General features: G+C 43.2%; 2 protein-coding genes across 3 annotated transcripts in view; one reads left to right on the top strand and one right to left on the bottom strand.

Moving 5' to 3' along the window:
* nisch (nischarin) overlaps positions 1-9,016 on the bottom strand; it is a 34,205-nt gene extending 25,189 nt beyond the window's left edge. For both annotated transcript variants that reach the window (XM_063215071.1, XM_063215070.1), the window contains exons 1-6: positions 7,736-9,016; positions 5,311-5,394; positions 4,936-5,121; positions 4,374-4,422; positions 1,013-1,176; positions 510-605 (exon numbers count right to left, since the gene is read on the bottom strand). In XM_063215071.1, coding sequence (XP_063071141.1) covers positions 510-605; positions 1,013-1,176; positions 4,374-4,422; positions 4,936-5,121; positions 5,311-5,394; positions 7,736-7,816 — 660 coding nt within the window. In that variant the 5' untranslated portion in view covers positions 7,817-9,016. The remainder of the gene's footprint in view (positions 1-509; positions 606-1,012; positions 1,177-4,373; positions 4,423-4,935; positions 5,122-5,310; positions 5,395-7,735) is intronic.
* Positions 9,017-9,126: 110 nt separating this feature from the next.
* On the top strand, positions 9,127-10,893 carry wu:fb55g09 (coiled-coil domain-containing glutamate-rich protein 1). The gene has a single exon (XM_063215072.1). The coding sequence runs from the start codon at positions 9,520-9,522 to the stop codon at positions 10,162-10,164; it is 645 nt and encodes a 214-aa protein (XP_063071142.1). The 5' UTR covers positions 9,127-9,519; the 3' UTR covers positions 10,165-10,893.
* The last annotated feature ends 3,279 nt before the right edge of the window (positions 10,894-14,172 follow it).

The following is a 14,172-nucleotide window of genomic DNA, read 5'->3' on the forward strand; positions in this document are numbered from 1 at the left end:
CTTAACTCCCATCATTGACCTGTGCTTGTGGCCTCGCACTTCTCTAGCGCCCCGTCTCCGTGGAGAAAATAATACAGCTCCCCTGCAGTCAGCCTAGCCACAACACAACATTTTGGGGACTTTTACCCATTCGACATCCTGATTGCGATAGAGAAAATGACCTTTGAATTGTGAGATATTGAATTAAACTTCTGTCGTCATCAATGACGTCTTGCAACGTCATCTTGCCACGAGGCCACAAGCACAAGGGAGGACTGGAGTAAGGGTATTGGAATGTATGGTTATATTATTATTATCATTATTTTTAAAGATATTTTAGGCCTTTTGTGCCTTTATCAATAATAAAACACTAAAAGAGGGACAAGAAATGAGTGTGGGTAGAGAGTTGGGGAAGGACTGGCAAATGACCCGGGCAGGAATCAAACCTGGGTTGCCGGCCCAGTGGCCCAGTGCCCTACTGTTAAACCACGTGAGGGCCGCAATATACCTGATGTATTTATTACACCTACCTCTATCTGGAGTAGAGATTTGAAGACGGAGAGGTCAAAGGGCAGGCTGTCTTCCTGAATGTTGCTCGTGCCCACCACTCCCTTTTTCCCAGGAATCTGTATAAAATCGACATCAGCAAACAGTAAGTACTGCAGAACTCTATGAAGATTTCAGTTATTCTTCCTGCAGAGCACGTTATGCAAGTTTAAAGAAGCCAAATGTAAACCACATGTGTGTGCATACTTATGGCCAAGGTATTGAATCGGCAACCTTCAGGAGAAAATGTCAACAGCTTCAACTTATCCATGACCATGATAAATACATTACATTACGTTATGCACATGTAGCTGATCCGTTTATCCAAAGCAACTTAGTTACTTTGATACATGGTGGTGCTTGCAGTCCCTGGGGCAATATAAGGTTAAGTGCGTTGAGGTATCGTAGGCGGCAGGTGAAGTCCAGTATGTGACACTCACCTTGAGGTATCGTAGGTGGCAGGTGAAGTCCAGTATGTGACACTCACCTTGAGGTATCGTAGGCGGCAGGTGAAGTCCAGTATGTGTCCCAGGTCTGCTTTGGCGTCCCCGCTGGCGCAGGTGGGCTTGGCCAGCCTCAGCTGCTGTGTGACGGCATACAGCTGCAGCGGCCGCAGCACAAACACCTCGCCCGCCACCAGCAGCTGCTCACCTGGACACACACACACACACACACAGGCAGGTACACACACACACACACACACACACACACACACACACACACACACACACACACACACACACACACACACACACACACACACACACACACACACACACACACACACACACACACACACAAACACACGGAGGTGCGCACGCACACACACAAACACAGGTACACACACATGCATACACACACATACCGCAGGTACACAGACACATATACAGTGCCCTCCATAATTATTGGCACCCCTGGTTGAGATGTGTTAAAAGCCTTAAAATAAATTCAGTGTTTATTGCAGAAGAATACTGTCACACTGAAAATTGTAGAAAAATGTAGCCTTCAACTCAAATGAATTGTAAGAAAATAAAAAAATCCCTGACTAAAAAAGAATTATTTTTCATTAAATCACCTGTTCCACAATTATTGGCACCCTTAACAATTCCCAGGAAATAAATATAATTGAAGCATTTCTGTCATTTCTACAGTAGTTAACAAAGTTTACCAGAGTATGTAGGAACATTTAATTAGTAATTCATCACTTCCTGTTTCCCTGGGGTATAAATATGACGTTACACCGAGGCCATTTCTCTTATCCACTCTTAAACATGGGAAAGACAAAGGAACACAGCATACAAGTGAGGCAGATGTGCGTCGACCTTCACAGGTCAGGCAGAGGCTACAAGAAGATTGCCACTCAACTGCAGCTGCCCATATCCACTGTGAGAGGAATAATTAAGAAGTTCAAAACAACTGGAACAGTGGTAAACAAGCCTGGACGAGGACCCAAGTTTATTTTGCCACCACGCACAGTGATGAGGATGGTAAGAGAAATCAAAAGATCTCCAAAGCTCACTGTTACAGAATTACAACAAATGGTAGCATCCTGGGGTCACAAAGTCTCCAAATCAACCATCAGGCGCTGTCTACACGCCAACAAGCTGTTTGGAAGGCATGCACGGAGAAAACCTTTCCTCACTCACAATCATGAACGCAAGCGTCTGGAGTTCGCCAAGCGGTATTGGGGCTTCAACTGGGACCGTGTGCTTTGGTCAGATGAGACCAAGATTGAGCTTTTTGGCAACAAACACTCTAAGTGGGTCTGGCGTGCCACGAAAGATGTGCATGCTGAAAAGCACCTCATACCCACTGTGAAATATGGGGGTGGGTCAGTGATGCTGTGGGGCTGTTTCGCTTCCAAAGGCCCTGGGAACCTTGTTAGGGTGCATGGCATCATGAATGCTTTGAAATACCAGGACATTTTAAATCAAAATCTGTTGCCCTCTGCCCGAAAGCTGAAGCTGGGTCGTCACTGGGTCTTTCAGCAAGACAATGACCCTAAACATATGGCCAAATCTACACAGAAATGGTTCACCAGACACAAAATCAAGCTCCTCCCATGGCCATCTCAGTCCCCTGACCTCAACCCCATTGAGAACCTGTGGGGTGAGCTGAAGAGGAGAGTACAGAGGAGAGGACCCAGGTCTCTGGATGATTTAGAGAGATTCTGCAAAGAGGAATGGCTGAAGATCCCTCTTTCTGTCTTTTCCCATCTTGTGAAACATTATAGGAGAAGATTAGGTGCTGTTTTGTTGGCAAAAGGGGGTTGTACAAAATATTAACACCAGGGGTGCTAATAATTGTGACACACATTATTTGATGTCAAATAATTATTTCTTTATGTGGGATTTTTTCCCCACTGAATAAATGCACTTGTATTGAAGGTTGGATTTTTCTCTTTTTTTCCATTAAGGTCCCATATTATTTAGAAAAAAACAAAATAATTGGAAGCTAAAAAACACATCTCAACCAGGGGTGCCAATAATTATGGAGGGCACTGTACATACACACATACACATATGTAAACACACACATACTCACATACACACAGGTACAAAGATCCAATAGTTTGCCTGCTTAGAAAAGGCCAAACATTTCATGATCCAGAAGAATGATTGTCAAGATATTGTAGATTGTTGCCTTACTGCACGAACACACTGAAAACGACAAAATATGCATGAAGCCAAGGAAGCGTTGCTGAATTATTCTTAATCTCACTGAGAATCTTTGGGATGTGCTGGGAAAGGCTTTGCACCGTGTTCAGACTCTACCATCATAAATTCAAGATGATGTAAACTGGTGATGGTGAAAACTTAATGCAACACTGGAAGGAAATAAATCCAGACGGTGCAGAAGATTATTGGAACAATACAACGGCAAATGTGAGGCCTAATCAAAGCCAAAGGCAACCCAACAACATATTAGCGTGTGACCTTTTTTTCGGTAGGGATCTTATTTTTTGGCTAGGCTATGTACTTCAGACCACGAGTGACAAAATCAGCAAAGTAGGACAGCAGCAAAGGTACAAAGCTGGATGCAAAAGCATTCCGACATTCTAAATTCTGTGTCTCAAATAGTGCACTTGTGCACTTTGGGCACTATGCTTCAGCGAGTATGGCGCACTGAAACAAAGTGCCCGAAGTGAACAAGTGTGCCATTTCAGACACAACGTTAAATGATGTTCACTGAAGTTCATCTACAACATGTCGTTCTTGTTATCGAAAAAACGCCAAAATCAAAGTCACTCCCGCTGCTTTTGTAACTTCAGTCGTTTTCAGTGTGTTCACGCAGTGGGTGTCCTTGTTTGATTTGAGAGACACTTCTACTGTATATACGGTACGAAGTATTATTATTATTAGTACTGTTATAGTTATAACTATTATTTAATACGAGTTATTATTACTTATCATTACACATCAGGGCTTGACATTAACTTTTTCACCCACCGGCCACTGTGGCTAGTGGTTTTCCCAAGTCACTAGCCATTCAGGTATTCCACTAGCCACAGATTTTATATTGTTTTTTTTCTTTCTTCATTATGATAAGTGTATGTCTAACCTAAAAAGATGAGGTGCTAAAGCAAGATGAGTGTACAGCTTTCTACATGGAAGTATATCAAGCAAACAGAAACTAAGTTACTGGGCTTTTTCTTGAACTTGAATGCAAACAATTGATGCACAAGGGGAAAACAACAGAATATAGGCTACTATGATGCGTATGTCATACCAAAGACTAAACTGCCAGCCAAATTGGCTTGTGACACTGAAAGTATTACTAGCCTCAGCCATCTTTTACCAGCATTTGACCGGTTTGCAGGTGCCAGTGTCAAGCCCTGTTACACATACCTCTATGATAGAGCTCCTCAGCCAGGGCTGCTGCGATGCCATTTATTTCCTGCACAAGCACAATAACATTCACCATGTAACCAATGACAACAAAGTAAAGTCAACTAAAGTAATCAGAGATGCATGCATAGATTTCGCTTTGATTGTGGCATCATAATTCCTTTCCAAACCTTTCCATTTGAGTCTGTGCATGTATTTACACAACACGACACTGCTCAGTGTGCATTAGCAACTGTATTTCCTGTTGTGTATTTGAGTGGCTGTGGATACAATGTCTGGCTTTTATGCATGATGTTTGCCTGTGTATTAGGCTGTGTGCCCTGGATACAAATGAAGTACCTTTCCAATGACGACTAATATGAAAACAATAGACAGACACACACAAACACATGCAGGCACGCACACACACACACACATGCACAAACACACACACAAACACACACACACACACACACACACACACACACACAAGCAGCTAGACTTCATTCATCCCGAGCGAGCAAACAAGCTGGGAAAACTTAAGCCTTGATGGCGTGCGGTGGCTGGTGCCCAGCCCACTTACATAAGAGTGGAAGTGCAGGAAGCTGGAGAGGCCTTTGGGTGCGGCCGTGGGGAAGCAGCGTGACAGCAGCGTCTGCAGGTACACCTCCAGCTCCTTCTGGCGCTTCTCCACCAGGCTCTTGGAGTTCTTGCCTATCATCTTCTTCGGCGGCAAGAGGTGCTTGTCCACCTTCTTCTCAGCAGTGAGCTTTGTAAAAAAAAAAAAAAAAAAAAAATCAAGACAAGTCGTTTAAAAAAAATCTGAAATTACTAAACAATCTATCCACATAATACATATCTGGAAATCTGTTCTAAATAACTGAGGGAAAGAGGGTGTTTATTTGGGTGATAAATCGGCTGTGAATGATTAAAACATGCTGTAACATCACACACTCACCTTTTCATGTAAATCGTGAAAGTCACTGTAGCGATGTTTTACTGTCCATTTGTGATCTCCTACGCTCACCTCAATGATGTAAACCTTAAAGAAAGAGACAATAGCACACGCTAGTTTAATTAAATATCACAACATTCAACACCAGTGTTTCAGGTACATTTACACTCTGGCCTCAACAACACACAGGAAGCAATGACAGAAAATAATCTAGCATTTGTTCACATTTCACAGACTGTTCAATAGTGTTAATACTTCTCTCCAGTAATCCTTTGCACAGGTTTGATGATGGGGAAGTGTAAACTTAGAGAAGGGATTTGTTTGGCCTCATTTGTTGGCTTGTTTGTTGCTATGAATAGAAAATGTAGTAGCACACTCACCTTGGCTTTCGTTATAATATAAAAGGGTGTGCTCAATTTGCCTTTTATTATTATTTTTTGCGACAGGACAGCAAGAGAAACAGACAGACAGGAAGCGAGTGGGGAGAGAGAGATGGGGAAGGATCAGCAAAGGGCCCAGGCCAGAATTGAACGTGGGACGCCGGTGTAGCCAGTGAGTGCCTTACTGTTAGAGCAGGGTCACCACAGGCTTTTAAGAGGCGATGCAATATTCTAAAAATAAATAATTTGCCACACTTCTGATGACCACTCTGCAAAACCATAACCTCTTGTAACAGCTGTCAAAAGTGTTGATTGGCAGTAGCTACATACCTTAGGCCTCTGCAGTAAGGGGACACTATTGGTATCAGTGCTCAAAGCCTGAGTGAGATACACCCTTGCTGACCATGTTCTTCTGATTATAGATACCATGGGTCCCCAAAATCGCATAATATTACTAGGCCAATTAGGACCAAAGCATACAGAGATCTCTGCATGTTTCTGAATGCCATCGTATCAAACACAATAATAACACATTAGCCTTCACCTCCACAACAGGTGCACATTACAGCTCTTATACTGTACACAAATACATTTTAACTACTTCATTTATGTCCACATTTCATCATCATTGTTCATGAGGACATACTACAGATATAACACACACACACACCCCTCATTTGTATTGGCCAAATTTTGTACCTCGTTAGGAAAAATTAGTATGCTTAGATGATGCAAAAGTTTTGTGATGCAAACGAGGACCTGTATTCATTTAAATGCAATGAAAATGAATAGGTTGATGACAGTGAATGGCTGGTGGCAAACCATATCTGGCAAGATCAATAATGGTGGTTAGGGCTTTGTAATGTACTGGGATAGACAGTGGAACAATAGGTGGGTTCATTTAGGGCTTTTCGCATGACTGTTCAAATAAGATTTAACATGGTAAGGAACATGGTTTAGCATTCAATAAGAAAACGATGAGCAGGAAATTCGAGCTTAATTGCGTTGTGACAGGTAACATAGAGGTCATAGAGTAATAGCCTGGGACATCACAATGTTTTGGTTGCTGTTGTAACATGTTTACAACAAATACAAAAATGGATCAGAACATGGGCAGGCCAGAATATCTAGGTGTTCGTAGAGATAAACGTGTGAAAAGCACGGCCAAAATCACTCTCCAACAGCTACGAATCTGTTGAAGATGGTGCACAAGGCTGGTTGTTGTCAATCATTATCCTGGCACAAAGGCGACAACAAAACACAAAACATTTTGGCGCTTGCGCCTGTTTCTCTTGGCCAATCGGGGGACTCCCTTTTACTGTATTGTTCTTGTTAGTTTAATTAAGGAATGGGGCAGAGAAATCATATTAACGTTTTAAACCACCAAGGCGGCACATCTTGACAGATGGTAAGTTTCGGATGACTGAACAGCATCTTCTGGACCAGCGTGACGTGTGATGGAACAGTCAAGTCCATCGACCTTCCCCCGAAACAAAGTAACCGAGTAGGAAGTTAACAAACACCGAACTCCCTCCAGTTGGCACATCAAACCCGCATTTTTAAGTAAATACTTGAATGTTTTACTTTTACAAACAAACAACGGGATTGGTAGGTTGTGTCTGAATACTATTAATCTATTGTACAAGTCAAGCGAGCCTGCAGTGCCAGATAGGCAGGCAGGCAGGCAGACACGCCATCTTCACGTTATCCGCCAGAACTACCGATAGCTAGAGCTAGTGCTATTATGTAACGTTGTCAACAAGAATGGCCGAACCTATGGTTAGCAAATGAGGTAGCTAGAACTAGTGCTAAATGACGTGCAGCTGACTGCTAGCGACAGGATCAACAAGCAATGGTCCCAAGCGTCACCCGACCTGACAGCTTGGCACACTTACATGAACAGGAGCTAATTGCCCCCCTAAACAGTCTCACAAGACTTGAGCAAAATGTACTGGTACGAATTTGCTCAAGTATCTAGCTAGCATTTCGCGGTTGAGAAGTAAAGCCACAGCATTAGCTAGTAACGGTAATCGAAGCAATAAACCTACGGTATAGTTGTCGACGAGTTCGGATCCAACGATGTGGACCCTCTTCTGCAAGTTTTCTTCTGGGTACTCATCGCAGTCCATTTCGAAATGTTATGGAAAGGACAATGTGCAGACACAGAAGCGTGCTGCAGTTACCCGTGAAAATGAAAGCTTAGCCCCCTACGATGAGCCTGACAGCTCTCGAGCGGCTATTTCGTCCTTTTTCTTCTTCCAGAAACAGTCTGGTTGATTTTATTTTAACCACACACAATGTACTTCATGGTAGTCCATCGATCTCTGTCTCACGACTGTCTCCTTATATTTACATCTCTCTGATTTAATCAACCCTCCCATCCAAAGTCCCATGCTCAGCTGACACTGAGCAGCGGCGGATGTGCGCCAGATCCGCTCCAGTCTCACCACAGCCACAGTAGCTGCTGTCGGGCCAGTGCTACAAAATCTCCAGTCAGAGAAGCTTGGAGTCTGAGAGATCTAGTTTCGAACTGTCAGTGAATGTGGATCCAGGATCTTTGACGAGACGGTCTATTGGGTAGAACTAAGAAAAATATCTGCTTTGATGTCGCTAAAATTGGTGGTCTTTTCACTGTAGGGCAGGCATAATCAGAGAATTAGGACCATGAAAATCTTTGCTGTAATTAGGCCTACAGCTAGTACATAGGCTAAGTTAGTTTACCAAGACCGACTGATGACAGTCGAGGTAGCTTACCAATGCAGTAAAGAGGAGCTGTGAAGGTAGTGAACTATCAAAGTCTTTATCACTCTGAAACAAAATTAATTCAACATGAGAATGCCACTATAGCCTACATCGTGCTCAGTATAGCCCTTTGTCCTAGCTGTCACCACAAGGTAAAGTGATTATGGATCCCATGATAAACAGGTCATAGCCTATTTTCCACCACAATAAAACATGCAAAGAAAAAAAACGATAGTGTCAATGTTGGTAACAACTTGATCGTGCCCCAGTGTAGACCATGCCAGTCGTGGGGCAAATAATGACTATGTAGACGTTGATCACATACTTAATACCCAAAATAAAAAATAGGGCGGAGGGGGACAGAACTGAGAGAGCAGGTAGTCAGACAAACTCGTCTTTGGCACAACGAAGTGAAAAAAAAAAACCCCAGACCGTTCCATTTTTCTACAGGGCTGGTGCCTTGATATTTACAGTGTAGCCTAGGGTTCTCATTCTAGGTCATTCACATGACAATCACTGCAGTTTGGGAAAGGGTATACATACCCCGGTCAAACACTTGGCATCTGGAAATTGTGTCGCCTTTTAGCAATAACATTGCCTCAAAATATTGTCCCCACCCCACTCCTTGGTGAATGGACCATTCCATTAGTATATATAACACTATGCGGCGCCATGTAAACTATTGTCAACTGTTATCTTCACGCAGTGTGCACTTGCTGTGGAGATAACAAGGTAGCTTATTGTTGCAAATCAGTAGGAAACGTCGACACGTTTGTTGCTGACATTTAGCTTATGATTGTTCTCATATTGGGTCTATTAGTCTAAAGAAACACGCAGGACATTTGAGGGTAGGCTACCTGGTGTCTGCTAGCGGGCAAGCTGCCTGTGCGAGGGGAGTCAAACCAGGCTATGTACTACTTAAAGCCAGTGGTAAAGAAAAAACAAGAAACAATTGTAAAAAGGTAGACTCTTGGACTTGTCGTGTGCTGAATCACGATAGGCCAAATCTCTGTAACAAGAGAAATTTGCTTTTCTCCTAGCTGCGTTCCGCAGCAGAAGATTATGTGAGAGGGGGAGCGCGCAGCTTCTAATGCTCTCCGGAGAAAGAATGTGTGGCAAGGGCATTGTGTGCCAGTGGGGGCCCCTCCACAGACAGGCATGTAAGGGCGAGATCCAGGCTGACGAGAGGCGGAAAGACGCGCCGCGCTGGTACAAGTGCGGAAAGCAGCAAGGATGGCGAGGGAGAAGGGGCAGGGCGCGCGGGTACCCCGAGCCCCGCAGACTGAACCAGTGGAGAGGAGCGCGTCCGTCAGACACCGTCTTGCGTCCTGTCAACATCAAAGGGAACCGAGCACCAGGTATGCGAGCACCAAGAAATACCAATCAGTTTCTAATGCATGAGAAGTATCAGATGATGCATATGCGGTCAGATTCTGTGGGGACAGACAGTGGATCGGATTGTGAAATGGACTTTGCAGATATGGACTCGTATCTTGGTGTTTTGGAGAACGCTAGAGGCGCTCTGATGGACAGTCTTGAACTCTCCCCGCCGCCATTAGGTTTATTCTGTCCTCCACAATTGGTCAAATGTGACGCGTTCGCCTTCGACTTCGCTGTGCTGGACCAAGAAGAAAGTTTGCCGTATTTTCCATCAGAAGACGACGCCAATCAAACTGAAGATTTCATGCAAAGAGACTTTAACGAGTTTTGTGACACAATAGGTCCACCCGAGTAAGGCAGATCAGCTTGCCAACATTCCTGTTTTTGTTTACATTTCCATGTTTTTTTTACATGTCATTTGTCAAGATGATTTCTCATTTGTATTTCTGCATGTCATTTGAGTAGCCTACCACCATGGGCAGAAACCAAACATGACATTATTTTGACGACGGCTTGGGTAGGAGTGTGACTGAAGAACCAATCATATTGCAGCTCACGTAACGGTAACAAATAACTTCTTGAGACTTTGAAAAAAACTGGTGTAAAAGTTATTTGTGAATAAAAAGAAACATTTTGGATGGAACAATGTTTTTGTTGTTATTTAGAGATATACAATAACACCACACACTAATAGACAACAGCTGAATGAAATGCGTAATTTGCGCAGTAGTCCATTGTGTACAAGGCCATGCATGATTCTAACAGTTAATGCTCACAATAAGAGCGCAGCCTTAACCAATAGTTATAATTCTGTTAAAAGGGTAAACAGATAGCTGCATAGATCTACTTTATCTAGCTAAACTGTAGGCAATAGCTTTGACATATCCTACACAATGGGCAAATCAATACCATTATACAAACACATGAATCAATATCAACAACATAAACACATGGTACTCAAATGGCAAGTCAAAAATAAGAGGAGGAGCAAAAACTGCAGTCCACAGAGAAGGCTGTAAACATGTCTTGTGCAGATAGAAATATGCCAAAATACTGGCACAGTTGTGAAATATATGAATATTTGGACAAAATGGTAAATAAAGTTATGGGTTATGGCCATGCAATTTATCCTGTTGAAAATCAATAGGCCTGCACCAGATTCAGTATCAGATTTCTCGGTCAAGTACATAAACAAAGAATTTGACTCCATGCAGCTGTTGTCCGTACAGTCAACACATACAAGCATGCACTGCAGTAAATCAGTATATCAAAGTGATAGATAAAGTTACTGTACCAAAGGACAAACAGTTGCAAGTAACAATAATAGATGATACATTGACAGTAATAAACAAAACAAAAAAACAACATGCACATCGAAAGGGACTTTGGACAAGGGTAGACCTAGAGTACATGAATGTGTAAAAGTGTGTTTTTATACATTCAAATTGCTTTTTAAAAACAAAACCTCTGCTGAAGGAATGGCCTGCAAGTATACAAATGTTGTAGTCTTTCTTTTAATGATGCCCCTCTGCTTTCCACAATGCTTTTTCAACCTTACAGGTCGTGTAAAAAGTGTGTTTTTTAAAAAAGTGACTGCAAAGAAGTTGCTGGTGCTCTGCTGAACACTATGAAGAGGAAACGTGCTCCTCCTCTATTTTTTTCTTAGACTCAGTCAGCCATATTTTGAAGACTTTGTCGCTACCACATTGTCAATAGGAAAGGTGTAGGCCTACATAAGTTTCATAGTATAGTGCATATGGCTACAGTAGAATGTTGAGGGAACCCTGGAGCCATATAAGTTTTGAATCCTGTACATGTGATATGTTTACAGTGTAACAGATACAAAACAGAGCAGGAGGTGGGGCAAAAAAGTAACGTGCACGGACGTGATCGCACGCACGCACGCACGCACGCACGCACGCACGCACACACCATTCTGCGCAATCACAGTCCTATAGAGGACAGGGCAGTCATGGGTGAGCGGTTAGGGCGTCAGACTTGCATCCCAGAGGTTGCCGGTTCGACTCCCGACCCGCCAGGTTGGTGGGGGGAGTAATCAACCAGTGCTCTCCCCCATCCTCCTCCATGACTGAGGTACCCTGAGCATGGTACCGCCCCACCGCACTGCTCCCCATGGGGCGCCACTGAGGGCTGCCCCCTTGCACGGGTGAGGCATAAATGCAATTTCGTTGTGTGCAGTGTTCACTTGTGTGCTGTGTCACAATGACAAATGGGAGTTGGAGTTTCCCAATGGGCTTTCACATATGAAAGCTATCCGCACACAGAGAACTGTTATGACATCGGAAGAGTGCACTCTTCAACAACAATGCGAGACTGCAGATTTCCGAGAGGTTTTTTAAAAGGCCTTTCCCCAGGCCTTGACACTACTGACATACCTAAGTTCACTGAGGGAATGCTACGGCTTGCAACACAAAGAAGCACTCTCTGCACGTCCCCCTTGCAATGGATACAAAACAACAGCCTACGCCCACTCTGAACTCTGACACTGACCATAATAAAATCTTCCAGGAACAAAAACAATGAAACAACCCAGTGCAATGGACATCAATGCACATTAAAAAAAGGCATGACAACTGTCTTAACAATTTTAGACAGTTAGACAGATATTCTAAAAGCAAAGCAATTATTATTCATTTATAGTTAATATGTTGTAGATGAAGTACAAGCATGGCCTCAGTGAATTCCTGCAATGATGATGGCAGATTGTCAGATTTCCACTGCATGTTAAATAATGACACTAACTAAATAAAACATGTGGACATAAGGATATTTTGAGGTTATGTAATTATTAATAGAGAATATGCAGCCTGATAAAACAACACAGCAGGCCTTCACTGCATTTACTGGTTTAGTGGGTTTGCAGCAGGATTTACAACAGGACAAGGCCTTGGCCTGCTGCTGTCAGTAAGCAAGACCTGTTCAGAGCCGTGTGCACAGGAAGACACAGTGAGCCGGATTATGCACATGTATAATGACACGACGGCCTAAGTAAAGTAAAGCCCAGTGCCCAATGCCATCCCTCCCTCCACCTCCCTCTCCACTTCTCTCTCTCTCTCTCTCTCCCCTCCTCCACTGCCTTTCGCCTGTCGTTGCTGTTGCTGCTGCCTAATCTGTGCTCAATGGCCACATTACCCAATCCCTGCGGACACAAAGGAGCATAGAAACACTTTCATAACACCGTTATTCCGCCTCTCCTCTTTTTTCCCCACACCACACCACACCAGAGGCGATTCCTCTTTGAGTACAAGGGAGGCGCCGCCTCCTGTCCAAAATCACGGAGAATATGTAAACTAATGCTTTACACAACTTAATAACATTGCTATTTCAGACCCAGCTCCATAGAAAATGCATGTGCTCAACTTAGAGATGAAACCAATCTGTTATAAGATCCCGAGGCTCGCACGAGTTTTTTTCCGCTCATGACAACGCAAGCGAGTCGAGTCTCAATGGACTTCAATGGCATGTGGGATTGTACGATTTTTCAATGGCAAAATGCTAAACGGTCATTGGCTATTGCCGTGAAATTTTTTTGATTTTGAGACTGAGCCTCACTGGGAGTGAATGGAGAAGAGAGAGGAGGGGGGAGGGACCGGAGACTGGAGCTCCGACTTGTGATTGGGTGAACCCCGTGTCAGTAGGCTATAGTAGTTGATTTCATTTCGAAATGCGGATATGTTATTAATTTGACTGAGAAGTTTCGTCGTGGTAACCAGTGGGGAAGCTATTCATTGCGGTGTACTCCAGTTTTGTGTACATATTCTTGTAAACCTAGTGACACTAGTGTTGCGAATAAAGTCTTAATAGTGGCATGTCCTTATCCTTTTTAATCTCCCAATTCAAAAGTTGAAGTTGCCTACTTTTCGTTAGGGCTAGCTTGCAAGAATTCTTCTGGCGAATTCCAGTCGTCCTTATGAGGAGAAAATGAATATCAAGGAGCAGAGCAGAGCACTGCCTAATATTGACTTGGTGAAAAAGGTAGGGAAGAACAACCGTTTCTTTTGAGCTTTCGTGGTGTCTTATCAACTGGTTAACTGCCAAGTCCCGTGAGTGGCGAGTCCTTGTTTCCTACTGTGTTGGCAATGTCTGGTAAATAATTAAAGATTTTGCGACCTCTAGTGGTAAGTTAAGCCGTGCACCAAGTAATGAACAAAGACAACGAAGGCAAACTAAATCACATCATTATGTGGCGGAGGTAGGCCTAATGATAATAATAATAATAATAAAAACATTTCCCTATGAATAGGCTACAAGGGGGATAATGATTAATGATTAACACATTTGTTTCAACAAGAGTCCTTTAGTGTGTGAGGCCATATGTTGCTCAGGACCAATGTAAGATGTC

The sequence above is a fragment of the Engraulis encrasicolus genome, chromosome 14 (assembly GCF_034702125.1).
Source record: "Engraulis encrasicolus isolate BLACKSEA-1 chromosome 14, IST_EnEncr_1.0, whole genome shotgun sequence".
NCBI lineage: Eukaryota > Metazoa > Chordata > Actinopteri > Clupeiformes > Engraulidae > Engraulis > Engraulis encrasicolus.